This window comes from Epinephelus moara, chromosome 17, assembly GCF_006386435.1.
Source record: "Epinephelus moara isolate mb chromosome 17, YSFRI_EMoa_1.0, whole genome shotgun sequence".
NCBI lineage: Eukaryota > Metazoa > Chordata > Actinopteri > Perciformes > Serranidae > Epinephelus > Epinephelus moara.
Genome location: NC_065522.1, coordinates 11,386,379 through 11,413,880, shown reverse-complemented (window position 1 = coordinate 11,413,880; position 27,502 = coordinate 11,386,379). Strand labels below are relative to the sequence as shown.

Here is a 27,502-nt window from a genome sequence, read left to right as displayed (position 1 = left end):
TTAGATTACGCAACAGCCTAACCACAATCACTGCCCTTCTCCCAGCTGGATAATAACAATTCCTGGATATTATGCTAAACTCTTTGTGATGGCTACTAATAGTTATTGTTATATAACCTGTATTGTTCTGCACATCCCTCTGTGTGCATTCTCAAAGTTAGAAGTTAACATGTACTTCCATAACTATATAATACCACAAGTTATTCAAAATATTGTTATGTAAGGATCTATCTCCATGGGAAAGTATAGCAATCCACTGTACACACTGTAACCCACCTGTATTCACAGGCATGATTGTTAACAGACAGGGATGGGCAGAGAGCTACTGTACACTTCCACATGCAGCTCCCAGCACGCCGCTCTGGTGCAGGGACACTGCTGCTGTGTTGGACTCACTGCTCACATGCTCATGCATCAAAACACTGGCTGTGCAGTCGTGAAACCGCCCTGCCCTGCTACAACTAAACCTTAGCACAGACTTATCTCCTCTGCGAGGACACGGGCGCAATTTTAATCATAAACCTGACCTCACAAATCCGTTTGTAGTTCTGTGATGTGGGGCGTGCGTGCCACACATACTACTAATCCCTGGATCCCCAGAGAAGGACCATGATTTCTGGGACGGTGTTGCCAGGGGGAAGGTGGCGCTTGGGACCTGTTGGAAATGACAGCTGAAGAAGGCGGATTGAAGCACAGGGATCACAATAACAGTGAACGTAGAAGATAGCGAAGAAAACTCCCTCGCGTCACTGTGTAAAGGGTGTGTGTGTGTCTGTTTAGCGACATTTGCCAGCTTTAGCCTGATAGCTAATGATTGCAATGTGATCCGCGACTCGCAAGCTAACGAGACCCGAGCTGGGTGCGTGTGTGTGTATGCGCGCGCGCGTGTGTATCTGTGTGTGTACGTGTGTGAGTGTGCGTAGCTATAGATTTTTAGTGTGAATGTGTGTTTGTGCGCCGCTGCACTTATCCTCACTGTCCCCACCTGTCATGTTAGCTAGCATGCTAATTTGATAAAGCTAGTTGGCTAATAAAAGAAATTAGCTGACAGTGGGCGAGGTGCCACAGCGACCTTATCGCCGCAAGTCAAATGGTGTACTAATACGTCAGCACAGCAGTCAAGTGAAGCTATGTAACGCAGCCCAGGCTCATTTGTTAGCTGTTACGAATTACCTAATTAGCTATGTAACTGTCTGACGGCAGGCTGGCTAATTTGTTCGGCTATTAGCTTAGCAGCTAGGAGCAGGGGGAGCTTGCACGCTAATTGACCTAGTTTGGTGGGGCAGAGGCCATGTTGTCATTCCACTCGACTGAACTGTGTTTACATTATAAGTTTTGGGCTTGTCACTTTTGGGGCGCACTATTTAATAGTTTTTAAACGTGTAAACACTCAATATACTGTGACAAACGTAATGCCCTTCTACTTAACGGCAAGTCTTTACAGACTCTCGCCCTGGCATGCTAAATATGTCGTCCTGTCAACGGTAAAGTACATTTTTAACCCGTTTCTTAAGACACGACTGAACCAGCTGAAGCCTGACACATGCTAGAATACAAGGCAGGATATAAGACATTAAAAAAGGCTGTAACCAAAGTGTTGTTGAACGAACTGTGTGGTTTGCTGGTTTGTTTTTGAGGAGTGATTTAGCTGTGATTTACATATGACCATGAACGCAGCAGTCTCAAATGTACAAAGTGATGACATGAGAGGCTCAAACAGAAACTGCTTTCCTCTAATGAATATACTTTAGGCTGCCAAATAGTACGCTATTTATGATATTTTATGATGATCATATCAGTACCTAATGCTACATGTTTTACAGATAGTCTTCTAACAGGTTGGACTGTCAGAGAATGGTGGCATAAAGCATTCTCTTATTGATCATGCTGTCAGTGCATTTTGGGGCTTTCAGCAGTCAAACCCAAAATATTTAGCTTCAGGTTAAATGTCTGGTTGTTGATCAAAGCTTCCACATCAGCGTCACCTTTTCCGCTATTAAAATTTAATGTTAGTTGTTCCCTGATGTCATGTGGTTCTCCTGAATTGCCCCTCAAAGTCTCATGATTCACACGAGGCTGTTGAAAACAAGGGAAGCATTATATGGCAACAAAAACATGTAGGCTCTGCAACTAAATCAGTCTAAACAATCATCGTAAGCTGTAAGAAAACAGGGCAAATATACAGTAGGCCTGTGTTTTGTTCTAGGGTGCTCAGTAGTTAACCTCAAAACCAATAGTTATAATTGGCTCTGTGATGGTATAATTCACCCCCCAGGGGATCCATCTGGACTGAATTAGCTGTGAAAATAGGGCTGTTGCGATATTACAACCATGCTGATAAAGGCTAACAAACCTACGATTTCTCTTTCTCTACCTCACAGGGTTGTCAAGATGGATTCCCTGATAAGTGCAGTGGCGCCGCGTTCCCCAGCCCCTGCAAAAAAGCTGTCGGAGGTGGACTTCAGGTCGGGGGCCACCCTGGAGCAGTTGTCATCCCAGGTGTCTGAGCTGGTAGTGCTTGAACAGGGAGAGTTCGGAGACCAGACGGCCTTAGAGGTCCACACCGCCAAGGACTTCATCTTCAACATGCTAGGTATGTCAGCAAACGAAACACAGCGGATAATATGCTCTGCATCACAGTTTATCTGAAACATCGTCTTCAATCCTGAAACTGATTGGTATGCAACCACGGTTCACTAATTTGATGGAAGATGGAACTAAGCCATGTTTCTTCTGTGAACGGTCTTGCCTCTGTCGCTGACTTCTCTTAGTATGCAAGTGTGCATGTTGTTTTCGTGTATAGGAAAAGAAGCATATATCTGTTTTTCCCCTTTATTTACCCAGGGTAGCGTCAGTGAGAGCAATGAGTAATTTTATCCAGGAAGCTACACAGTGCAACTCCAGTCTAATAGGCTGGCTGCTGAACGTGCCTTAACATGCACTGAGCTGTATTTGCACTCAGCACATTTCAACTGACATGATGTCTTAAAGTAATCTCATCCTGGAACAAAATACATAGGCAAATCCACATCATGTTGTGCTGTATATCTGTATCGTCATGCTGTTTATGAGTTAAACTTTGTGTGTTCAAATATGGTTGCAGAGCTAGAGGAAATTTTGCTAAGTGTCTAGTAGTAAATGTAGTGTATCAAGAGGCTTTTATAGTATACTGAAAAGAATGAGATGCATGAAACCATTGTGTTTTATGCAAATTGATGCCAAAGGGAAGGTAGAAGCAAAAGGTCTAATGTTGACAAGTCCTGCTTTCTCTGGAGGCGCCTTCACGTGCTGCTTTGTATTTCATTCTTAAAGTGATAGTTTGGATTTGATATACTGGTCACCCACAACAGAAGATATCTCTCCTTTATTTCTGAGACTTTATTCTACCCTTAGACTTCAATCTGTAGCATTTTCGTGGTGGTTTGTGATAGTTCACTTTCTGTGTGCAGAGTTGTGACAAATTTAATTCAGGCAAAAAGGACAAAACTGCAGGGTCTCATTTAAATGTGTTGGGACACGATTTTCTTTTGCAGACACATTTTATGACTCAGGTTGTGAGACTGTGTGTGTGACAAACACGATCAACACTACAGTCTGCATTGAAATTACACATGTGAAAAGGTACAATATCTCCAATTTAATCCCCAAGCAGACACATTATTGCACGGTTGTTTTTTTCCTCATGCCTTACATGCAAAATTGAAGGCTTTTGATTTGTGGCAGTGTGGATGTAGTGATTTGAAACTTGCACATTTGGTGTCTTTCAAATGCAAATTTGACTCTAAATGACATGGTGCAATTCAAGCACATCCAATATATGATTCATAGTTTCCTAATGTGTTGCTCCACTCTCTCTCTGGCATCCACGCTTGCTGTTTTTCATGCATAACTTGAACCACCGAGAGAGGGGTTTGTGAACTGAGACATGAAGCCGTCTCAAACGTATTGTTTTGTTTTTATTGTCAGTTTGGAGTTAAAAGTGAAGTGTGTTTGTTCGTCCAATAGGTGGCACTCTCCCCCCTCCCTGCTGTCATCCTTGTTCTCTCATGTCACTATCAGTCCGTCCATGTACGCTGGAAAGAAAACATGTTTGGTCAGCATCCTGAGAGTTTCTCGCTCAGCTCACATCTGTGGTTTCATTTCCCAGTTTTACATTTTTGCCAGTCCTCTGTCCGTCTCCTCTTCCGCCTGTAAGAGGCCTGAGTACTGCTCGGCCCTTTGTGTCACAGAATAACATCACACTCAGCTTAACAATTCTTGTCAAATAAGTGGTGTTTCACTGGTTTACAGATTCCAAAATAACCTCCTCAAACAGGCCGCCTCACCCGCAGAGAAATCACACAAATCAAAATAGCATCCAAGCTCTCATTTCACTGTATCACCACAAACTGAACATTCAGGGATTCTTTTTTTGCATGAACTTTTAACTACAGTCGCTGTTTTTCTGTCTTTTCCTTTGTTCATATTTCATTTTCATGACTCTGGTGCAAAGCCCTCTGCTTTCCTCTTTGTCTGCTCCAACTCTCTCGGTTCAGAATCTCCTGGTAACTTTTTTTTTTATTCCCCCCCCCCCCAGTTTTGAGGCTGCTTCCTCCCTGGCATAATCACCAATGGTTTGCTAGTATTTTCATACCCTGTGCCTCGCCGCCTGCTGTGACAGCTCCGACTGTGAAAAGAAAAAAGGAAAAAAAAAAAAGAAAAAGTTTGGCACTTTACACAGAGGGAGACGGTTCGTGTCGGATTCTAGGAATATAAAGTCAAGTACGCGGTGGTAGCTGCGTTAGGAGCTGTGTGCCTCTCAAGGCCCTGCGAAGGATGAAAGGCAGCCCTGAAAAGCATCGTCTTGACGGAGGGGCGTCGTTGCAGCATGCCGACTGCAGAAGCTGCATAGGTGTGTGCATGTGTGCGTGGATGCTGGACACATGCGACTGTGGCCAGGTTTTTTATAAAGGTCGAGCTGCAGCGGGACACCCACTGTGTTTTGCACTCTGTCAGGGAAAAGAAAAGTGAAAAGAGAATAAACTTGCACACACTCACAAGCATACCCAGTAAATTTCTTCACAGTCTGACAGATCCAAGAACAGGCTCTTATTTACCCTGTGTTTGAGTAAACACTGGTTTGCCTTTGGGCAAGCGTGGCAGGGGCCACTGTGTATATCTTTCTGAAAAACAAAAGTCTGATGAAGGCAGAAATGGATCCACAATGCAGAAGATCTGGTGCAAGGCCCAGACATGCCCCAAACCCAACTTTTTTCAGATCTTAAAGTTAGTTTGAGAGAGTTCAGTTCAGAGTTCATCTTCCCCTTGGTGCCAGGGAAAATGGACTCTTTTGATCCAAGTTTAATAAGTCATGAGTGCTGTTCTGTGTTGGCTTGGGTTTTGACATTTATATCTCTGAGAAAAGAAAAAATAACCTGTCATATGTTGTAGAGATGCACCAATTTATCGGCCGATGTTCGCCTTGTTGACTGCCATTGGCTTAATGGCAAATAAGATGACATTCCCTGATAGCAGTCAATTTTGTGCAGGCCAAAAAGCAGGGCTTGAAACCAACGGCGTACAGAAATGAGATCTTCCCCGGGACCCCGATACAGTAAACTCACCATCAATGCGTCATGGTTTCAGAAAAATGTACCTAACGATTGAATTGTGGAGAATCTAACTGAGCTAAAGATGTTGGGCATGTCCATTTTGACGGAAGTTAAAACATTTACATTTGTATATACAGTCTAATCTGCTAACTAACGTAAGCTCCAGTCGGTAGCCAACGACCCGGGGTGTGTCCATGCCCAGCCAGTGTTTTATTGGAGTATACTGAGTGTGTTGATGCCATCTCGACACGCTGAATTGCCAACTCTGACAAATAACCCAGACTTCCTGGCGCAAAACGGATTGAATATGGGTATCAAATGACTGGAGACCTTTCAATGCTACTTGTACTGGGCTACTTCAGTCAATACCTTGAAGGTATTGAGTACCAGTACCGAGCTTTTCAGGAGACACACCCTATTGTTTCTCTGATAATGCTACAATGTTAACTACAAATTCGCGTGGAAACTGACAAGAGGTGAGCTAGTTTCAAAACCCTTAGCCCTAACCCTAACCACCAAGTGGGGCGCCACGCATTAACAGGAGGGTAACACTATTGGACAGGGAACACATTACAATACAACACTGGAGCTAACAGCTAATGGAGGTTCCATTGAGATACGGTATGATGCATTAAAGCTCTACCCGGTACAAATAAGTAATCAGTGAATGTAAATTATAACTTATCATTTGTTTAAATAAATCTTGTAAATTTTAGTTTATGGTAACAAAACTTGAATAACTTGAACTACAGCTGTTTGAACAAGAAATTTGTTGATTTCACAGCAATATTAAATAGCTATTAGAGTGAATTATGTTATATTCCCTCACTAATAAAGGCTTTTGAAGCTGTTTTTAAGATCTTTTTCTGTTGCAAGATGATTATATTAAAGGTTGTTTAATAAATTTGCATGATTAAATTTGTTGACTTTTACCAGTGTAGCCATTTTGTTTTGTGAAGATTTCTTTAATGGTACAAAAGGGGGAATAAATCACAAACAACAAATAAACAACATAAAAACATTGGTGCTATTGGGTAACAGCCAAAGTGGTGTGGGTATCAGTCCAGAATTTCACAGTCCGCGCATTCCTAGGATCTTGTGATGTGGAAGAATAGAGTAATTGTCATGAACAGAAATGCCAAGTGAGTTTCTTTCTTTATGCAGTGCGGCAGATCTTCACTCTGTCCTACAGTGACCTCCACTTCTTGCCGTACTGTTGGGCGTCTTACATCAGCCCCTTTTGTTTTCCCGCTATTCCTCACACTTAGGCCACTTAGCTTGATGTACATTTGGGTTTGAACAGTGATAAGTGGAGGCAGTTAGACAGAGAAGGGTGATCAGCACCTGAGCTGGTTTCTTCCAGGTCGGGACAGGCGCGAGTCAAGAGTTCACCTTGAGCTTTGATGAAAAATGAAAAACAAAACAAAGCCTGTGTGTGTGTGTGTATGAGTGATGGTGCATGAGGGCCTGCACATTAATCAGTCTCACTAGAATCTCAAGATTTTTCTGTGATCGTTGTGGCTCAAAGAGACTTTGCAGTTGTTCCAAAACACAGAGATACAGTTTCCAAACTTTTTTCCTCCATATTATTTTGCTATAAATAAATCTTGTAATTTTCAAGCTTGCCAAAGATCATTACAGCTCCATTAGGAGTAACCTTTTAGTTATATTAAGTTATATTAGCTACTTACCTGGGCCACACACACAAGTTAGTTGCAGTGGAGCTTTCCACATACACTGTAGGCTTTAATATTGGGTGCATTTATCAGACACTAAAATATTCTAACCTTTCTAAGGCTGCAGAAACTTTTATGCGTAGCGATGCATATTTTATTTTTTGGGAAAAAAACCCCCACCTGGTTAAATTTTAACCATCAGAGTGGCAACTCTATCCCTTTTGGGAGAGCAGCTCACTTAGCCTGGCTAGCTGCCGGAGCGACACAGAAACTGGCCAGTCTCTCACTCCAGCCCATTAACGCTGGTCGGACTTCTTTGTGGAGGCTGTTTTCATTGCTGTGACCTCCCTGCCTCACTGCGAGGGCCCTGCTCTGATGTTCAGAGTTCAGTTGTAGTTTTTAGCTCGGGATCCAGGGGCCCACATGGCTGCTTTGGCTGACAAATTCTCCGTTAATGCCATTTTGGATTTGAGAGCCAGTCTTCATCTGGCAGCCAGGCCCGATCCGTGGCACTGCAACAGTAGATGACTGAAATATTTGTATTTGATTAGTTAGGCTTTGTTTCTGTTCAGTTTTCATCAGCACAGACGCAGCAGTGCCAAGCTGCACAGATGATGCATCTTGCCTGCCATAAATGATGGTCATTGTTGCTCACTGACTCACCCCTGTTTGGCATTTAATCTGAATTGTTGGACAGCTGGCACATCAGTGAAAATGAATACAAAACACGGTTTAGATGATGTAAATTTACCTCAGCCCACAACCTGTGTGACATAAAGCTCTGTAACAAATCAACCCACAACTGTCTGTCGTTTAAACACAGTAGAGCATCCTGTGACTGAACATGGCCGCAGACACAAATCACATCAATCATTAAGTGTCTTCCATTGTAATTAAATATGACTTACAGAATCTGGCGTGTTCAGTGAGCAGTGTTTTGACATTGCGTGACATACCATCTACTGTGTGCTGCTCATTTTAATAACCGAGGCTGACATTATGATTTTTGCTCTTTCATGATCACACTTCTAAATATTCCTGAGGCGAAGAGGGAGGAATCATTTGGTCTGTAGCTGTCAACTGATAACAGTATCTTATGTGCAGGCTGTAGCTGTCTGAGCTGCTGGGGGGGAAAAAAAATTAGAAGTGTATGTTTGCCACACACCTTGACACTTTTAAGTAATCCTTAAAAAAAAGTTTCCCGTGATGCATCCAGGAATGTTTGGAGGGCACAGACTGACAGATATTTCTCTCCTCCTTTTCAAATAATTTAAGTTTTTAGAAATGTGTTAACTTGGAAGAGCAACAGTTCCAAATGCTGGGTGTACTAGTGTATGGCCAGAGTGACTAAGCCTTGATAAACCTAATTTGCATGTGTCTTAAAAAGGGCAGTGGCTAACAAGTGGCTAAATGAGACTACGTTGACTACGAGAGTGTCATCAAGACAAACAAAGCTGTAAAGTCTTGCTGTGGTGCTGTTGTTGAAGTTATGTTACCGCTGTGTATTTCGTTTATAGTCTAACATTGGTTTTTACTTCTGGTGATTGCATTTACACTTGAAAAATCATAAAGTGGTGTTTATTTGTGCAGATAACCTTGCTGAACAAAACTTCAAATATTTGTTTGTCACAGAGCGAATTTTCTACAATATTCCAAAATCTAAGAATCCCATTAGCTTTTTGTTGAGGGAACCAGGGTGATGCTAACCTCCGGGTTTTGCCTACCATAAAAAACAAAACAAAACAACTGATCCACTCAGCACTCTATATGCAAAATCACCTATGTTTGTCTGTTATCTTGAGCATATTTTTTAAAAAGCTACAGTTTTGTAATGATATAATAATTTAATGTGAGACTTAATTGATCACCTCTCTTTCCTCTCCTTAACAGGAATATCAAAGGTCAGGATTAGTTGTGCCTAGTTTCTCTAGCAACGAGGCAACCCTGCTGCCTTAAATGTAAACGTTAACCTAGAGTGACACTTTTTTTCTTTCAGTGATAATTGCCTGTCATTTATGGGGACATGGTATCACAGTGTAGCCGGCATCAAAGCAGCAGCAAGGAGCTGGAAGGCTCTGACAGCTTCCTGCCTCCTCTCTGTCTCTGCAGGTGGTTTAGACACACTGTGTCTGTCATCCCTCTGAGCCCCGTTTGTTGTATTAAACACATCCATACACAGGCACGCACATACACACACCTGGCTCGGTGGTTTGAGACCCCAAACCCACACCCCATCCCCACCCACCTAATCTCCTGCCTTGATATGAATAAACAGCGAGCAGGCGGAATGGCTGGGTTGTCTGGGATTAATCCTGCTATTAGCGTGCGAGGTGAGGCTGCAAGAAGTGCCGGTTGAACGGCGGCGATAACATCCGGTTTGAGACTATATTAGTCAGGAGTCATTTGCAACAGATTGAATTGCTCCTTTTGGGATGTGGCTGCTTTTAAGATTATTATTATGGCATGCTCTGCTGCTGAATTAGAGTTTTATTGTCTGAAATAGCGGAAAGGTCACACAGAGGTAGGGGATGTGCAACAATTGTGAATATTATTTTGACTCAGACAACATCCTCTCTTTGATAAGCTCCTGCACCAAGGTGCCCTGAATCTAGAACTTGGAGAGACGTAACAATTAGCTCGATGTTGCACCAGTTTGAACCGACACTTTTAAGGGTCACTTGTCTTTATTAAAATAATTAGGTTTCCTACATCATTAAAAAAAGCCTTTAAAGGAATTGTTCAACATTTTTGGACTCTGTTTGCTCTCTCACTGAGTTAGATGAGAAGATAGATACTGCTCTCATACCTGTCTGTTAAATATGATAAAGTCAAGAGATGGTTAGCTTAGCTTAGCATAAAGACTGAAGGCAGACGACAACAGCAAGTCTTCAGTCTCCAGTTGTTACCTTGCAGTCTAGTTGTGAAGACGAGTCTCCAGGAAGTCACTACTCCGTTCCAAGAAATACTCCAGCGTAGGACTGGGCTATATGGCCAAAAATGTTAGCACAATAAAAATGAAATATTAACTGCATTTGTGATGTCTTTGTGTCTTTCTGTTTTTCTGTCGTATGGCATGGTGCTGAAAAATGCTGATACTAGCATTAGCTGCTGGGTAGTCACGCCTATTGGCCTGGTACTTGTCGACGGCTCAGTAACTTCCTACTTTCTGCTTGGTCTTACAGGTGATATTGTTTCAAATGATGAAACAGTTTTGTGCTGTTGCCTGCTTTAGCTTGCATGTGTCTTTGGCACAGTTTGTAGTGCACGATGCTCTCTTTTTTTTTGTCAGATTGTTAATAGCCAAAAGATCTCCAAACTACTTAAGCTGAGAGACCGTTCTTGTCGACAGTGGCTTCGTCATGCTTAGAGCTGGTCATGGGCACTGCGTTTTCTTTGGTGTCCCTGACACTCAATTTGCAAAATGGTATTTTGCATATTCTGCTCCCACTACAAACCTGTCAGCCACTGTGCCTGGAGGCATACCTCTATTCCTGTGACTTGACTGACTGTTTGTCAGATATGGGACCAAGTCATTGTTTTGCATGACACAAGTAAGTCTCAGGTCTTTGCTCTTAAGTCCACAGTCAAGACTTCCAAGTCCAAAGTCCTTAACTTTGAGTTTATAGTCCTGAACAAGTCATCGCTTTTTGCTAAATGTATCACTATTTTAACAGAATATTAACATCTTAAATTTGCAAAAATCATGAAAGCTTTTTTAAAATTTGTAGTATTTGTCAAAAACAAGTGCGACTTTCACAGCATAATGGCACTATTAACGCCTGCCGCAACAGAATGAATTTTGTATGTTTCTGTCCTGCCTTGTTGTGTTTAACTCATATCATATTGTAAAAATACCAATAGCATTCTCTTCCCAAGTTGGCTTGGTGAAAGGTTTCAAGCTTTTCCAAGTCAAAAGGCTCAAGTCCAAGTCCAAATCACGAGTCATTGGTGTTAAAATCCAAGTTGAGTTGCAAGTCTCGTTGATTTTGTTGAATCCAAAGTGATAAAATTTGTGACTCGAGTCTGACTCCAGTCCCAGTCAAGTGACACGGGTCCGCAACTAGTGTTTTAGGTACATTAGCACCCTCCTCTGGTGTATGGGTGGTTTAAATGTATCAAATATTTATTGAGCATTTGTTACACTTTTATCAAGGATAATCGCCCACAACTACAGCTTGATTTTTTTCAAACTTTGTTTTTTGTAGATTAAACAAACTTGCATTATTAAGTGATTAATTGATTTAGAGGTGCTGATAGTCAGAGTTTGTTTTTGCATTTAGACAATATCAAACTAATGTATTTCCCAAAAGTATTCCTGTCACTGTTATTACTTTTTTGGACAGCCACACTGCTCTGCAGGCAGAGAAACACCACATTTTTAGGATTTTTACTTGTGTACTCTGCCGTGCCATGTACCTGGGTTATTTTTATGGAACTACGTGGAGACAGTTGACTGTGTGCGGATAAAATAACTTTAAAAATAAATGCAAAGGAAGTTATTAGTGCAGCCCAGTTTCAGACCCCCTCTCGCGCTTTCAGCAGCCTTTTCCAGCAACCGCAACAGCGTATAGAAGTCATCGGCTTATATAGAGGAATCCCATTTTCCAGAGAGATTTACAAAGCTATTTTTGGACTCTCTATCAAACTAGAGGTGTGTGGCAGAATACTTTCACTCCGCTCTGGCTGTGATGAGAAAGGACGTCTTTCCCATGATGCCGCTGCTCCGCTTCAGGGGTATTTCTCAGCGGTGTCGCTTTGTGGCTTCGTTTTAAAAGCAGACATGTCTGAATGCCCCCGCGAGGCTAATAGTATGTGTATTCGGTATAGGTGTGTGGCAGAATGCTTGTGTAATTGCTGTAAGTAAGACTGTACTGTTTTTCTATTATATCTTGTAAACCTCACCAGGGACCTCCCAGTCACAAGGCCTGTTTAATATGATATATCTTCTCATCTTTTGACTCATGCTGGACATATTGAAGGAGAAGCCATGCTCAATGTGACAACAGTTCCCCCGAGCCTTATTTATCTTTATGCCAGAAAGTATGTTGCCACTTGTCCCCTTACTTCTTTACTTTAAGTCTTCAGAATAGCTTGTCACACCCCTTGTCCACACTAAATATGCATGTTAGTCGCTACAATTGTGAAAACTGGAGTAAAATCCTGCATTACTTTCACTGTAAAACAGATTTTTAAGCAACCCCAGTTAAATTCCTTTACTTTTCTTCAAGTAAACCGCAGCACAGAGGTTGGTAGCAGCTGCAGCTCTTCCTGCTGTTTGTTTATGGTAATCATAGTTATCTCCCAGGATTAAAGTTGTGATGATTTATCGATGTTAAAATCTGATATTGAATTTCCCCCCCAGCCTCATCTCCTGGAGCAGGTCATTTCAAAGACTCGAGCATCAGCATGAATGCTCCTTGATTGCAGCACACACATGGCTCTTAACCTTGGAAGTTTGGTTCATGACTTTGCTACATGTTATTAGTGTAAAACCTTTGCATAGTAGGAATGCACCGATGAAATTCTGGGCTAATATCACGTTTTGGCAAATAGCTGATAGCGATGTCTTTTTGTTTGTATTGTTTATACTGTTTTTGTTGTTTATTCCCCCTGTTGTGCCAAGGATACAAGAAAATCTTCATCATACAACAATAACTGAACAGTTTAAAATGCATTCAGCCCTTCATCACACTATCTTTGGATGAACACTGATTAAACCGTACAATTTTATGAAACAACCCTCAGTGTAACATATGCTCACTAACTCCCACATGAAAAGCATCTTATCTTTAAAAAGTAATTACTTCAAAAGCCCTTATAATTCCCTCTTTAATATCTGTTTTGTTTTGCTGTGAAAACATCAACACACACTTCTTCAAACAGCTGTATTTATTTGTTTCTCACCAGAAACAAACAAGATTACATTTGAACACATCATGGTAATATTGTAATTTATCTTCGCCCGGTACTTTTTACTGAATAGAGCTTAAATGCATCATAATGTAACTCAGTGCAGTTCGGCCACCAGCTGCTAGCAGCTAATGTTAACTAGCTCCCCTCCTGCCAATTACAACACAGATTTGTTGTTCACAATGTGGCATCAGAGAAAAATAGGGTCCATCCCCTACTTTTGTCCTGAAGGCATTCGCGTGTTTGATTGTTTTTCATCCTAGACACGTTTTATGTTGTCCCTGGGACACTGTTAGTTTTTAGCCCTGCTTTTAAGCCTTCACAAAAATGATGTGACACAACAGAAAAACATCGGCCACTGCCGTCTGTGAATGTCTTGTTTGCTGCTAGGCCACTGCCAGTCAACAAGGCGAATATCGGCTGATAGTGAGGTTGGGCCGATACGTTGGTTCAGTCCTAGTTGTTATAATGCTTTTAGGGTTTTTTGTAAATATGCACCTGGTAAAAGGGTGGCAGAAAACTGCTGTATGTTTTGGAGGCCCTGGATCAGCTCCAACACTTACAGTAGCATGTGAAAGCATGCCATGCAGGTAGGTAGGTAGGCTTTACTACTACCACATTCTGAACATGATGGAGTAACCAATAGCCATCAAATAGTCCTTTCACAGACATGGAATTGGGTCTAGTCTGAAAATAGCTCTTATCGCAAAACTTCCCTCTAATGGAAATCTACATTCAAAGACATTTCTTATAGGATTAGGTTTAATCCGTGGCTGTGAAACCAGCCTAGACCGTCTCCATTCCAGCTCTATTCTCAGACTGTGTGTCTACAGGCATATATGTTGGAGTGTGTTCATGCGTGCATCCAGGCGTGTGTGCGCGCACGCTCGCTGGCAGACGCCCAGCAAAGCAGCAGCGCGACTGTCGATTTGAGAGTTTGGATTAAAAAATAGATTGTGTTCCTTGGAACAACCTCAAAACTTCCCGCAGCCAGCGTGGAGATTGAAGAAGCCTCGCTAATTGATACAGTTTTTCCACTCTCTAACTGAAGCCACTGCTGGAGAGATAAGATGCTCTTTATTCTCTTTTTCATCACTCTTTTCCTCCTCCTCGCCTATTTGACCCAATTTATCAGTGGCAGATAAAACCAAACAAATCAGAGGAGTCGCAGCTTCAAACTTGTTGCCCTTTGGCTGGCGTCTGATCCGTTCCTCCCTCTGACACTGTCTTTTCCCCACCTCTTTCGTCTTCTTCTCTTTGATCTGCTCGTCCAGTCTCTCTCCCCTCCCCTCTTTTCTCCACACTAACAGATTTCAAGTTCTGATAATCGATTGGTCATAATTTGTTTCGCAAGCTGCATGCACAAACACTCACCTCAGACTGAGGAGAGATGACTTAAGTATGATACAGTTTTTGCAACTATAGAAAGTGAGTGTTTGTCCTGTCACCCAACTCTGCTGTGTTCCTTTAATCATCTGAAATAACTCACCTAATTATTTTGCAACAACCTGTAGCACTGTTCAGGAAACTCCGCTAGACAGTAGCATCACATCAAAGTTCACTCAGACCTCTTTAATAAGTAACGGCAGCAGGGAAGTACAACTCTTCACCGATCAATATCAGATAGAGTAGTACAGACTTTTTGAATTTTAAATCTAGATTAGACAAGGCTGAAAGACTCTCTGACTCACAGTTATTGAGGCATGCTATTTGTATGAAATGTTCTAAGTCTGCTGTAAACTAGGCTATTCAAGATATCATTTATACCAAGAGTGTGGGTTTGGTTAGGAGGGGGTTTCAGCCAGACAGAAATAAGCAAATGAAAATAAATACGTGAAACTAGATGGGCATTCAAATAGTGCAGACCTCCACCAAGACCAATAGTCCAGGTTTCTATTATATGCAAATCTGCGAGTGCAACCACTATACATGTCTGGATATATTTCCAAAAAAAATGATTAGAATGATGACAAAATATGGTTGTGCCTAACTGAAGCCTTATAATCTCAACTGTATTAATGGTGTGCTCCTAAGTTGTAATATTTCACATACTTAACTAGGGATGTCAGTTTTGGTTTTGCTATTGGTTGCCCTACACCTACTAACTGGTAACTAACAGGTAGATTTTTCAGAGGAAGAAAGGTGTGAAATACAAGAGGCCTTTCGTTTTAGTGTGGTGACTCAATGACCTGTAGCGCCACATTTCAAAGCGCCATCCATTTCGAGGTGGTGAAATTTTAATGTTTGATGATTTTAATTTCTGTTGTCTTTGCTGACAGACAGCTGGCTAGCTGTGTTAACATGGATACATTGTGGCCACTGCCCAGCCTCCACTGGTTAGCTTATGTTAGCTTTAGCCGCACTGCACTGCGCACCACTCAGGTCAGGTGGGAGCTAGCCAGTGGCGCTGCTCATTTGGCGATCATAGCTAGTTAATTGTCACGGTGGTGGGATGGTGTTGCTGCCAAACATGGTGGCCACCCTCCCTTTAGCATTTTTGGTAGCTACAGTATGTTAGCACCACGAGCTGTGTTGACACTGCTAACTGTCCTTAGCAGAGCTGCTTGAGCGTGTGTGCGGCTAAAAATTGAGCTGCTTATGGTGTGTCTTAAATCACATACTTCGTTAGTACACTTTTATGTACTATACTATGTGCACTATGTACTTATTGGCGTAGGGCACGAATTTCGACAGGGTAGTATTGTCTCAAACCAAACACGGCCGTTGTGCACTTAACGGAAATGACGACCTCAAATTTCGACCTCTTCTTCTTCTTTTAATGCCTAATTGTAAATGGCCAGTGGAGCATTACCGCCACCATTTGCCCACAACGTCAAATTGTGCAGCTGTTAGCTAGTTAGCAAACTAGCATTAGCATTTGCGTTATCGTTCGCAGTACCAAATCATTACAGACTGCTAAATTAAGCCAATAAACATACAACTGGCTTATATCCGACAACAGTATAGTGGTGCTTAGTGCTAAGTGGGCCCCTTCCGCTACGTAGCCAAGATGGTGACCACTGAGGGCAAGAAGTGTCCATAGTTCCACACTCAACTTCTTGACCATTTTGAGTGCACCATCCGGGTACTCATAGTGCACTGCATTTTTCCATACTTCTCAGTGTGAACGCACTTATGCACTCAAAATATTAAGTGTAAGTACAGAAGTATGTGCCACTGTTGGGTCGGCACAGAGTTAATAGTAGTAATTGGCAAATGAGTGGAGCTGCTAGCTAGCTCCCATCAGACCCAGATAGTGCAGTAGTAAACTGAAGAATAGCAAAATAGATCTATAAACTACTCAAAAATATTCTTGGTAGTTAACAGTTGACATCCTTACACTATAGAACACTTTACTATCATGTACATATGTACGAATATCAAATGCTTACGCTGAAATAACAAGGTAAGTGTGTATTTATGTTTCCGTAGCCATTGCTTAGCTTGAGAATAAAACATTTTTACAATTGTAGCGGTGTTACAGTTGTACCATTACTCTCATAAAGCCACTGTCCGTGATGCTCCATAATGTCTGCTTTCTGTATGGTGTTTGAACAACTCCATGTGTAGGCTACCCCAGATGATTATTGGTACCCCTGAATTTTGATTGTGATAAGGAGTCATCCTATTTCTACAATTGGTTATGTTTTGTTATTATTGAGCTGTACTACCATCTACTGGATTTTAAGATGTCCTAATGCCAAATGCCCTATTTCGCAATGTTAAAGAAAGTGAAATCTGTTTCATGGATCTGCCCATCCTACACCCTACCAATACGTTACATGAAAATTGGCCCAGTAGTTTTTCAGTAATCCTGCTGACCAGTCGTATAGTGGAGGGTATACGCAGGGTATACCCACCTCTTTTTCTGTCTGTTTACAGTACACCCACCTATCAGCCAAAAAGCTATTTGAATATATACTGTAGGAGAGCATACGCACTTCCTCCTTGGTAACCTAACTTTCCCGGTGGTATACCTACCACATCAACTATCACTACACCACTGCTGCCGACAAACTGACAAACAAACCAAACTGAAAGCACAACTTCCGTGGTGGAGGTAATTTCTACCAAATAACACCTTATAATGCAACCGGTCTTATTACCTACCTTCTATAAGTCACCTAAAATAATTTGAAATATGGCCTAACTATCCATATTATTAATGTCAATGCCAATCCTGGAAACTAATTTCAGATTCATTGATAAAGAACTTAATTAATGATCACTGGTTCATATTAATTTTCTACATATTAATTCAGATCTTTTCTGAAGTATTCACTTAAAAATTAGGAACACTTTTATAAAGTGAAACACTGCTTGCATATTTAATGGTGGAACTCTTGCATATGTCATGGGAGAGATCAGAGGCTGAGGAACTTTAGCTCTCTGGATTAAGTGCACTGGGAAAGAGTGCAGCAGTCTAGTCAGAAGATGAATGGAGCTCGAAGAGGGAGATGAGCTGATTCTGCTGAGAAACACAAAAAATCCAAAGATGCGCTGTCACATACTTTATATTTTTCTGCCTTTCTTGACTGCTCCCCCAGTGGTTGCGTCAAATGAGGCCTTTTCACTTTGCTCCTTTTCAAAGCAAAGCACCAGAGAGATCCTCGTGAGCACTTTTGACTTTGACGCCCACTTAAGTCGCTCGTTCAGTTTTAGTCTCTGGATCTCTTCCCACCTGGTTTTTATATTCCATCAAGCTGCTCTACCTTTTTGATGCAAAGTAGCAAATGATTGTGTGGGTGAGGGTGCTGCTCTCACAAAGGGATGTGTTCTGAGTCAGACCATGATTGGTTGGTTGCAATTTGTCAACATGAACACTTTGAGTGCTACTCATGAAGAAAAATTCAACAGTTTTATCACTTTAAATTTCCAAAAATAGAAATATTGAGGATGAGTTTCTATTGATGCCACTTTGTGGAGGCTTTTCGCTTTTATCTGGCATTTTGCCTCTGACTCACACTCCCAGTTTTCTCACATCCACACACATGCCACTACATGACAACATGCCACTGAGGTTGTGTGCCCATGTAATTGGATGAGAGGAATCATGTGGAGCTTTGTGCCCCCAGGCATGGCCTGCCGGCTCGCTCTGATGCCCCTGTTTCAGCTGTCTGCAGCCACTTAACTGTCCTGGATGGGCTCAGGCTCTCAAAATCTCTCCCCTGCGGCGGCTTTTTAAGTGACCATGCTTTACCTTTGACCCCGTAGTAACTGGCAGTTCGCTCTAGTCCAGCGCAGGTTTGGTTGCAAGATCAAGCCTTTCTCAGTTGCTCTTTTAAGCCGGCAAAACATAATTTACTTGACTCCAGCACTGCGGCTCCCATGGGTCCAGAGCCTGGAAAGTTTACAGCACAGCTAAGTAGCCATAAAGGGATTTGGAGGCTTGAGTTTCTCTCACATAAACTGTTCAGAGAGGAGAGTAAGGAATACTTTTTAGCAATATAATAAGATGATCATTGCTCATATTTCTTGCCCCATCTGACTTCCATTTAGTAATATTACCATGTTCCAGATCTCAGCAATTAACTAAACAAGCTACAAAATATGACCCAAGTTGTAATAAACCAGAAATATCCTTTAAGTGGTTTCCCGTTGTTTCCTGCTGATGTCGAACAGGCGAAATCCCTCAGCCAATCATGGTGTGGTTGTGTTTGTGGAGGAATTGAAATGAAGGCCTGGCTGAGCGCATATGTAGGCGAGCCGCTGAAATTATCATTAGTGTCTAGCCCAGTGGTCACTGAGGGGGCTGTTAATTTCACACTCCTTCTTGTGTCAATATTACTGCAGCTCAGACTCATAAATATATGCAGTACCTCTCAAAACAAACTAAGCCGGAAATTTTCCAGGCTCGCTCACTGGAGGACCTGCTGTTTTCTGTCCCAGTGCGTTCGCCAGAGCCGGTGTGCATGCTCTGAGCTTGTCCGTGCATCTGAATGCTGAATGCATTTTAATGTGTGTATGCATTCGTAAAAGAGAAGGAGAGAGAGAAATCTTTCCGCTCATTGCATCCGTTCTGCTGGTGGAAAAGTATTTCCACACATGCCAGTGGCTCTGAATATGCTGATTGTGATTAATTATTTTGGGTTTGTTCCTCACCCCTATTCCATCCAGGTTTAGTCCAGAAGGTAGACCAGCGCCTCCCTGTGGCCAACGAGTACCTGCTGCTGTCAGGTGGGGCACGGGAGGGAGTCTTGGACCTGAACCCTGAAGACCTTGGGGACTATGCCAAAGGGGCAGACTTTGACCTGGACTTCACCCTGCTTGTACCTGCCCTCAAGCTCCACGACCGCAACCAGCCCGTCACCCTGGACATGAGGCACTCCCCGCCCTGCCACTCATGGCTCAGCCTTCGCCTCTGCGACTCCAATGTCATGTCCCGCTGGAGCATCTGCTGCCAGGAGGAGAATGGGCTTCCTACTGAGGAAGATGAGGAGGAAGAGGGAGAAATAAGTAAGTCGAATTAGTCTGATTATGATTGCAAGGACAGAAGACGAAAGAACAGTGAGGGTGGACAGAAAGAAGAGCAGCAGGGATAGTGGAAAATAAGAAAAGACAGGCGAAGACTACAGTGGAAGGAAGATGGGTAAACAAGTATTAAAAAAAAGATGAAGAGATAAGTGAAGGGAGGGAGGGAGGAGTGGAATAGACAACGGTGAAGGTACTGTAGCAGTGCAGAGTGGAAGGAATGGGAGCTGATTGAATTTCGTTCATGTTTCACAGAGATAATTTGATGCATGATGTTGTGATGCAATTTCGCCCAGCGAGCAGCAGCCGAGGCCCGCGCTCGTCTTACTCCTCAGATAGTTGAGACGAGAAATGCCTCCCCAGGAAATACACGCTAAAACATTTATGAGTATAACTTCACAACCGAAAGTTCAAGCTCACGCGGCGGCTTCCAGATTTACACCGCGACATCAATCTGCCACACGCTTGCGAGTGTGAGACTACGGAGATGAGAAAAAAAAAAAACGACATTTATTGATATGAATCGCTTTAATTTTCTGGCAGTTTGGAAAAACATATTTGCCACATTTTCTGGTCGTATCGTAACACTTCCCGCAGGGTCTTGTGTTACAGTGTTTGTGGTGGTAGGATGGGGTGATTCAGGATATAAATATATCCCAGCAAAATGTTACTGGAAGGTTAAAAAGAGGGCAAAAGTGACAAGAGTTCAACTCAGATTTGATTTTTGACAGCTAAGCATTGGCACCTTTCTGCTGCTATTGCTTTTAACAGTACAACAAGTACCCAAAGGTCTTCTTAAGGAAGTAACAGCGTTTAGTTTGCTTGTGTTGTCCAACTAATAGTCCAGTATTGTGTAATGTATTAAATGTACAAATTAAACAGAGAGAAATGTTGCAAGTTATTTGATAAGCTAGAATCAGAAACTGTTCTAGCATTGGTAAATCTGGTGTATTGGTTACTATGGATAAGATGTCTGTTTTGGTTAATTTTGCTTTTTATGTCGGTGAAGACTCTCAGTCATCCAGGTCATGGTAATCATAAGTGCTATATTGTAGGCAACTTCAAGAAACTCAAGCCAGTCCAGTTGCCTACAATATGGCGCTTAAGATTTGCTTTTTTGCTTAAATTTTTGACCAGTGCTTCTTTGACTCAGTGAGCTTTAGCGCCACGTTTCAAAGTGCTAATCATTTGGGGGTGGGAATATTTACGCTTTGTGATGTAAATATCTTTTATTTTGTCTTCTATTGGCTTGTGGAAACATAGTGCCCACCACCCCACCCTCCTGTCTCCACTGGTTAGCTAACATTACCCTTGCCAGCTCCACACTGCACGCCACCTGGGTCGGGCGTGAGCAAGCTAGGGCGGTTACCACAGGTAATTAGTGTGGTTGCAGAAAAATGGCGGCCACCCTCCAGTTTACCCCCAGATCACCCCAGTAAGTAAACTGCTTCTTTAAGTGCCATGCTGACACTGCTAACAGTGCTACCAGAGCTAACAGTGAATGGCAATGCTAAAGGGGGATTGCGGCTCAAAATTGAGTTGCTTACTTACCAGGGCAACCTGGGGGGAAACTGAAGGGTGGGCACAGTGTTTCCACAGCCACTCTGTTGTGTCGGGATGGTGTTACTAGCAGTAATTGCTGAATGAGTGGCACCGCTAGCTAGCTCCCACCAGACCCTGTGCAGTGCAGTGCAGTGCAGTGCAGTTAACTGAACTTTTCAGTAGTTAACCACTGACATCTCTAATCCCCCACCGCTCCCTCTCCTCCTTACTCAGGTAAAGGCTCTATCCCCTCCCTGGACTCTCCTCAGTCTCTGGATGGATGCTACTTCTCTCCCTCCCTGGTGACAGACTGGTTCTGGGGGGTGGTGAGCGAGGCTGTGGAGGAGCTGAGGCGCAGCCCCCAGAGAGGCATTCCCACCCCGGATCGACTGGAGAGGAATGGACCCCTCACCACTATCATCCTTCAGGTACACATTGCTGAAAAATGTCTGAATCAATAAGGAATGTCAGGCTGCTTAAAGGTTCCCTGTGGAGTTTTCTTGTAAACATAATAAAAAAAAAGTTATGTTCACCCTCCTCCCTGCAGGCAGGCTCGAGCCGGGTGCTGTACGACCTGCTGCCTGTGGTGTCGTTTCGGGGCTGGCCTGCTGTGGCCCAAGGCTGGCTGACCGCCAACCACTTCTGGGATGGTAAAATCACAGAGGAGGAAGCTATATCTGGCTTCTATCTGCTGCCCTGCTGCTCCCCGCTGGGCGGTCGCCCCGACAGGGAGTGGAGGCTGGCATTCTCACGCAGCGAGGTGAGTAGATTGTAACTGTGACTATTATTTTAGTGTCATGTTTGGCGCCACCTTGTATTAGGTTTAAAGCATCGGTACAATATTTCCATCTGTTTTTCTGTCCTTGTTTATTTGCCTTTCTTTTTTCTTTTTGTCCCACACCCTCTGTGTATCTCTCAAATATTCATGTTGAGTTTACCACTATAAATTTAATTCTGTTTGTTGCTAATTCATTGGTCCCCTGTTTCTCTTATTACCAGGTTCAGTTGAAGAAGTGCATCCCTTACCCCATGGCTCAGGCTTTCCAAGCAGCCAAAGCCGTGTTGTCTCGTATCCTGGCACGTCCACGCACAGGCCTCAGCCTCTATCACCTGCGTACCCTTCTCTTCTGGGCCTGTGACCGACTCCCTGCCGCCTATCTGTCCTGCCCTGATGCAGACACCCCAGGCCGCCTCCTCCTGGGTCTCCTAGATGACCTGGCACATTGCATCCTGGGTAAAAACTGCCCAAACTACTTCCTGCCCCAGTGCAACATGTTGGAGCACCTGACAGACAGCCAGGCGCTGCTCGTCGCCAGGAAGCTGGCCCATGTGCGCTCGGATCCCAGCGAGCACCTCCGGGCGGCTCTGGACCAAGCCCAGCAGGCAGGCCAGCTGAAGAAGGAGCTCACAGCTAGCACCAACGGCCACGGCTCCCCTGGCCACCACCCAGCCAATGGCATCATCTCCCCTTCGGAGGACAAGCTGGCGCAGCGACTGCAGCAGCTGGTAACGGAGAACCCTGGGAAATCCATATCGGTCTTCCTCAACCCCGATGATGTCACCAGGCCACACTTCCGCATCGATGACAAGTTCTACTGATGCAGACACGCTGCAGAGAAGACGTGTGGAAATGTGTGTGTTTAGCTTACGAACACACTCTGAAAATGCTCTGAGACGTCACATCAGAGGAGACGGAGACTAAAAACCAGGCAGGTGTTTTCCTTCAGAACCCTGCGGGCCTGGAACTGAACACACTCCTGCTGTTCACCATCCTGAGGCTGAACAATGAAACAAAGCCTTGCTGCTTGACCGACTCTTTAAACCAAAAACACACATGTCCTACTACTGACAAATATAGCGGACGTCGCACAACAGACATGATGTCACCGAGCTGTTGCCACGGAGACGGCCCTCTCCTAACGAGCTGGCCTTAATGAGACTTATCAGCTGGTGCTACAAAGACAAGGGCCGGCTTTAGTTGTGTGAAATAAGTCCAGTGGAGCTCAACACTGAGTATGTGTGTGTGTGTATGTGTGTATATGTACGCCTAAGGGTTTTCACATATTACTAACACTTCTAAAGACAGAGGGAGAAAAGCTCCTTGATTGCTGCATTTCTCTCCGTTTTATTTTAGATCAGAGTGGGTGATGGCTGAATTAGAAAGGAAAAACAAGGTGTGGCTGATGTAACTGAATGTAATGTTGTGAGGAGAACTGCCGAGTCTTTGAACAAAGAGTCTCTTTTCTCTGTCAACTACATTTTAGCCCTCTTTGTTTGACCCCCATGCCTCGATTTATGGCATCTATTTCATTTAAAAAAATCTTTCTCAGGTATTCATAATACTTTAATAATTCATAATACCTTTTTTTATGTATATGATTCCTTGTTAGGTCTTAAACTATATTTCAATGCCGCTTACATTTCATTGGGTAATGGAATGTACCAAAGAGCTGCGTTTTTCAAAGAGAAACATGCGTCTTAGGCATCCCTTAGCATCTGCTCTTGATCAAACCTGAGTTATGGTCAGAATGTTAATATACCTTTTCTCCTTCTGAAGCCCTGGTCACACCAGAATAAAAAACAGCCACATTTTGCAGCAAATTCAATGGAATAGGAGCGATAGCAGAGGTTGCATTAACCAACTATTTTCCATTATTAACTGATTTTTTTTATCAGTGATGGAAAAATCCGAAGTCCCTCCATCATTTTGACATATTCAAACACTGAGGGCAATCTACAATAACTTCAAGTCATTCACACCCCTCACCAGTTGGTGGCGTGTGCATATTAATCAGCTATCTCGCCTTTGATCTCATGTTCATGACCTTGTTGTCTAGCTGGCTTTAGCCAAAGAGGTTACCTCTTTGCTTTAGCCATCACATTGGTTGGCGATATTACTACATATCACTGCAAAATGACACAGCAGTTGAGTGTCTTCATTTTGTTTCTTTAAAAACTCTTTAAAATAATTGTGATGACGTTGATGAATGAGGTGAAAAAGTAGGGCTGGTCAGTTCACACAAGCCCCGAGAACAGCATCAGGCTTTAAAACCAATTTTACATAGTGGCCAAACGTGGAATTACAACTTCTGGCTCTGTCACGTGATGCCATTTGGCCCAAAAATACTTCTTCCCATAGACTAACATTGTGAAAGAGATTTCTGTAAGTCAGTGGATACATTTCTTTGAGTGTCAAAACCCACTATCGCGATTTGATCCATTCAGTCCGATAATATATCCAAAGTCTAGAGAAGTCGCATGATTAAATTGTTTTATCCATATTTAAGTTAGCAGAAAGCTAAACCTGAAGTTAGCTGCTTGGCTGGTGTACGTGTCTAGTGTGCCTTCTCTGTGGGCCCAAAGATGTGGAAGGTCCGAGCAATTTTGAAGCCACGGAAATCAAGATTTTTTTGGCATCATGCGCAGCTGAGCTGGTTAAAGCCTCCAACAGTGTATCCAGTTTTCTTTATATGCCAATGAGAACAAGCTGGTTAGCACGAGCTGACACAGCAGTGGCTAACATCAAACACAGAGCTGTCAAACGGCCTCAAACTCGACACCGAAAAGGCTCAACTCTAATTAAATCCGTTGATAACTGTTAGGTAACATTAGCCGCGTGTTGCTAACACTTAGCCCTGTCACTGTATCAGTGTGGGCAGACTCTCACAAACTGTCCCTGCCGCAGAGTCACCGGACCCTGTCTGTATTAAATGATGGCCAACAAATAAGTCTAATGCAACCTCTGAAGCGTGGTCGTACTTTGCATACAGACGAGGGTTAATTTTGTTGTGCTGCTTTCTGGTGCGACCAGGCCTCAGAAAAAGATTAAGACTGAAAAGGTTTGAGATGTTAAATATGTTAAACTGGTTAATTCTATTATAATACTGTGTTTTTCTTGTATTGTACTAAGATATAAGAGTTGTTACATTTGAGATATTCTTGGAGCTTGTTCAAGTTCTTGAGTCTACTACCTGAGCAGACATTTTGGTCTTTGGTGTTTGGAGTGTTAAGCTAGGCCCTTTATAAGGGATTTAGAATATATAACCCTAAGTATGGAGATACGAGGATTAAAATTATCAGGAGTGTATCGATCACGTAAAAATGGATTGGATTAAGAAAAGACAGGTACAGAATAGCTGTAGAGTCAGGACTTCGGCTATTTATCTACCACAGTCACGACTGCGTCAAGGTACTTAACTGTCAAAGTATCCCACAAAGGGCCCAGCACATCTTGTTGCACATCATGTAAGCGTGTCTATTAACTTTTCTCTGCAGAAACTCACAGTTTTGTGTGTGTCTCATTCGATTTTTTGGAAACTAGTTCTGACTTGAGTGATTCTGATAATTGTCCCCCTGTCTCCTCTGCTTGGTTGGTCTTTTTTAATGAGCTATGTGTGTGTATATGTGTGTTCACCGAGAGAAGAACCGCGCAGCAGGACACAGACAGACATCCAGATGCTGCCCATTGAATTATACCCTCAGTGGGTGTGTGTTAGTCGCTGGGCCCTATCGTTCCTCACCAGACGGGAGTCATCCACGGGGGGATGGAGAGAGGATGGATGGAGGGAGGGAGGGAGACGGGTGCTGCTCTGGTCCTTTGAAGAGGAGAGATGGGCCTTGCGGGGCCTGGACAACTGCCTCTTTCCGTTGCCGTTTTTCTCTGCCTATTTCTGTTTTTTCCTCTTTCATTTTCTTTCACTCTTCCGGCTCTAATGTTCCTTTTTATTCCTCCCTCCTCCCATCCAGATTCCTCCTCAGAGGGTTGGCATCTTTCTGTCTTTTAGCACTGGAGGTTCAGAGCAACAAAAAGCCCCTCAAACCTGGTACTACTCCAACCTTATGTTTACACTCTTCACACTGATTTGATTAGGAGCTGTGCAGCCTGTAAATGCTTTAGTGAAGACAACAAGTAACCAGACAAGCATTAATGTTGTCACTTGCATTAGTTTTGTGGCTCTTACTTGTTTTACCTTAATGGATTTGAGGCGGAAAGTTGGCTGAACGCTAACTGCAAACAAACTGATGGGTAAACTTTGACGTGATGGGGTTTACCAAGCACTAAACTGCTGCTTCCAGTGTTGCTGCATAGGCAGGGTTTAAACGCTAAAAAGCACATGATTGGTTAAGTTTACGTGAATATCAAGGTGGTGGTGGTTAGTTGTGATTGTTAAGCTGCAGATGGATTGTTTTTCCTTCAGACATTTCTGAGTTACATATCACAACATCTGGGTCTATAAATTTCATGTGCTTACTACTGAATGTTTTTTCGTTGCAGCATCTGTCTGTAATGGTGTGTGTGTGAGACTGTGTGTATGAACCTGAGGAAACCAAAGCGTGTTGTTGGAGTGGTGCAGAATGTCTAAGCAGGGTGTGTATTCAGCTTGCCAGGTGTATTTTCAGCACTTTTTTTAAAGACAGGCTCAAATGTGGTTACCCAAATTGTACAAGTTTTGAATAGTCATAAAGCAAATTTATTTATTGGAAAACATAGTTGATGTAAAGGTACTTTCTCATCGCCTCTGTAATGTTTGAGAGTGTTGAAAGTGTAAAAATGTGTGTCTCACTTTGTACCTTAATGGGCCTAGTTAGAGATTACTAGACACTGGAAACAATCAATGTTTTTTCCTGAATTGTACACATGAATATCAAATCCTGTATTTTAAGATCGTGTCAGTTTCTAGATATGCAATCAAGCCCTCTATGGAAAGGTCTACTCTAATTCTAAGATTAACTGTCATTGTGAATCACTATCTGCTGTCCAGGGATTGCATGAAACACAGATGACACTCCCAAACCTCAGTCTCTGCTCCGTGCTACTGTATTTATAATCGTTACTGGGTTTTTTTGTGCTGAAACTTCTGATGATTCTGTTTAAGATTCAGTCGGCTTCTGCGGATAAATAACTGACTAAATACGATGAATGTATCCACCGTATCTCTCTAATCTGTTCCCCACTCGAGGACACATCAAATCTAATTTCTCACCGTTATCTGCACAGATGTACTCCGGCCTGTAGTCAAGTGCTAAGATAAGAATCTGTACCGAATCACTCCACAGTTTGAGAAATTGAATTTCATATCTCTTTTATTACTTGAGCTCTTTCTTTTTTTTTTAAGTAAGTGCAAATTATTTTCTCTGTATCATGACTGATTTGCTGTATTTATTACTGTTATTTTCTGGGGGTTTATATTGATCAGTCTTCAAGCTTTAGCATGAAATAAATCACTACATTTCAGATCCCATTGTGTGGCAATACATTTGTCATATGTGCTTTAGTTTTATTTATCTCACTGTTTTAAGGAGACGGGGTGA

At 42.8% G+C, this 27,502-nt stretch overlaps 1 protein-coding gene across 2 annotated transcripts; it reads left to right on the top strand.

Annotated features, from left to right (window-relative positions):
* The first annotated feature begins 391 nt into the window (after positions 1-391).
* Positions 392-27,502, top strand: tmem102 (transmembrane protein 102). 2 transcript variants are annotated; one of them, XM_050067352.1, is made up of 6 exons: positions 392-760; positions 2,382-2,593; positions 19,295-19,633; positions 21,425-21,618; positions 21,738-21,950; positions 22,190-27,502. In XM_050067352.1, exons 2-6 carry the CDS (start codon positions 2,392-2,394, stop codon positions 22,787-22,789), a joined length of 1,548 nt encoding a protein of 515 aa, XP_049923309.1. In that variant the 5' UTR covers positions 392-760; positions 2,382-2,391; the 3' UTR covers positions 22,790-27,502. The 2 variants fall into 2 exon arrangements, with proteins under 2 accessions (XP_049923309.1, XP_049923307.1); XM_050067350.1 differs by lacking the exon at positions 392-760 and adding an exon at positions 878-1,484.

Bases quoted from the DNA above. Each gene is read 5' to 3' on its own strand.
- tmem102 (XM_050067350.1), top strand. From the start codon at position 1,459: ATGCTAAATATGTCGTCCTGTCAACG. The intron at 2,594-19,294 runs GTATGTCAGCAA...TATTCCATCCAG, and splicing joins CTTCATCTTCAACATGCTAG to GTTTAGTCCAGAAGGTAGAC. The intron at 21,619-21,737 runs GTACACATTGCT...TCCTCCCTGCAG, and splicing joins TCACCACTATCATCCTTCAG to GCAGGCTCGAGCCGGGTGCT.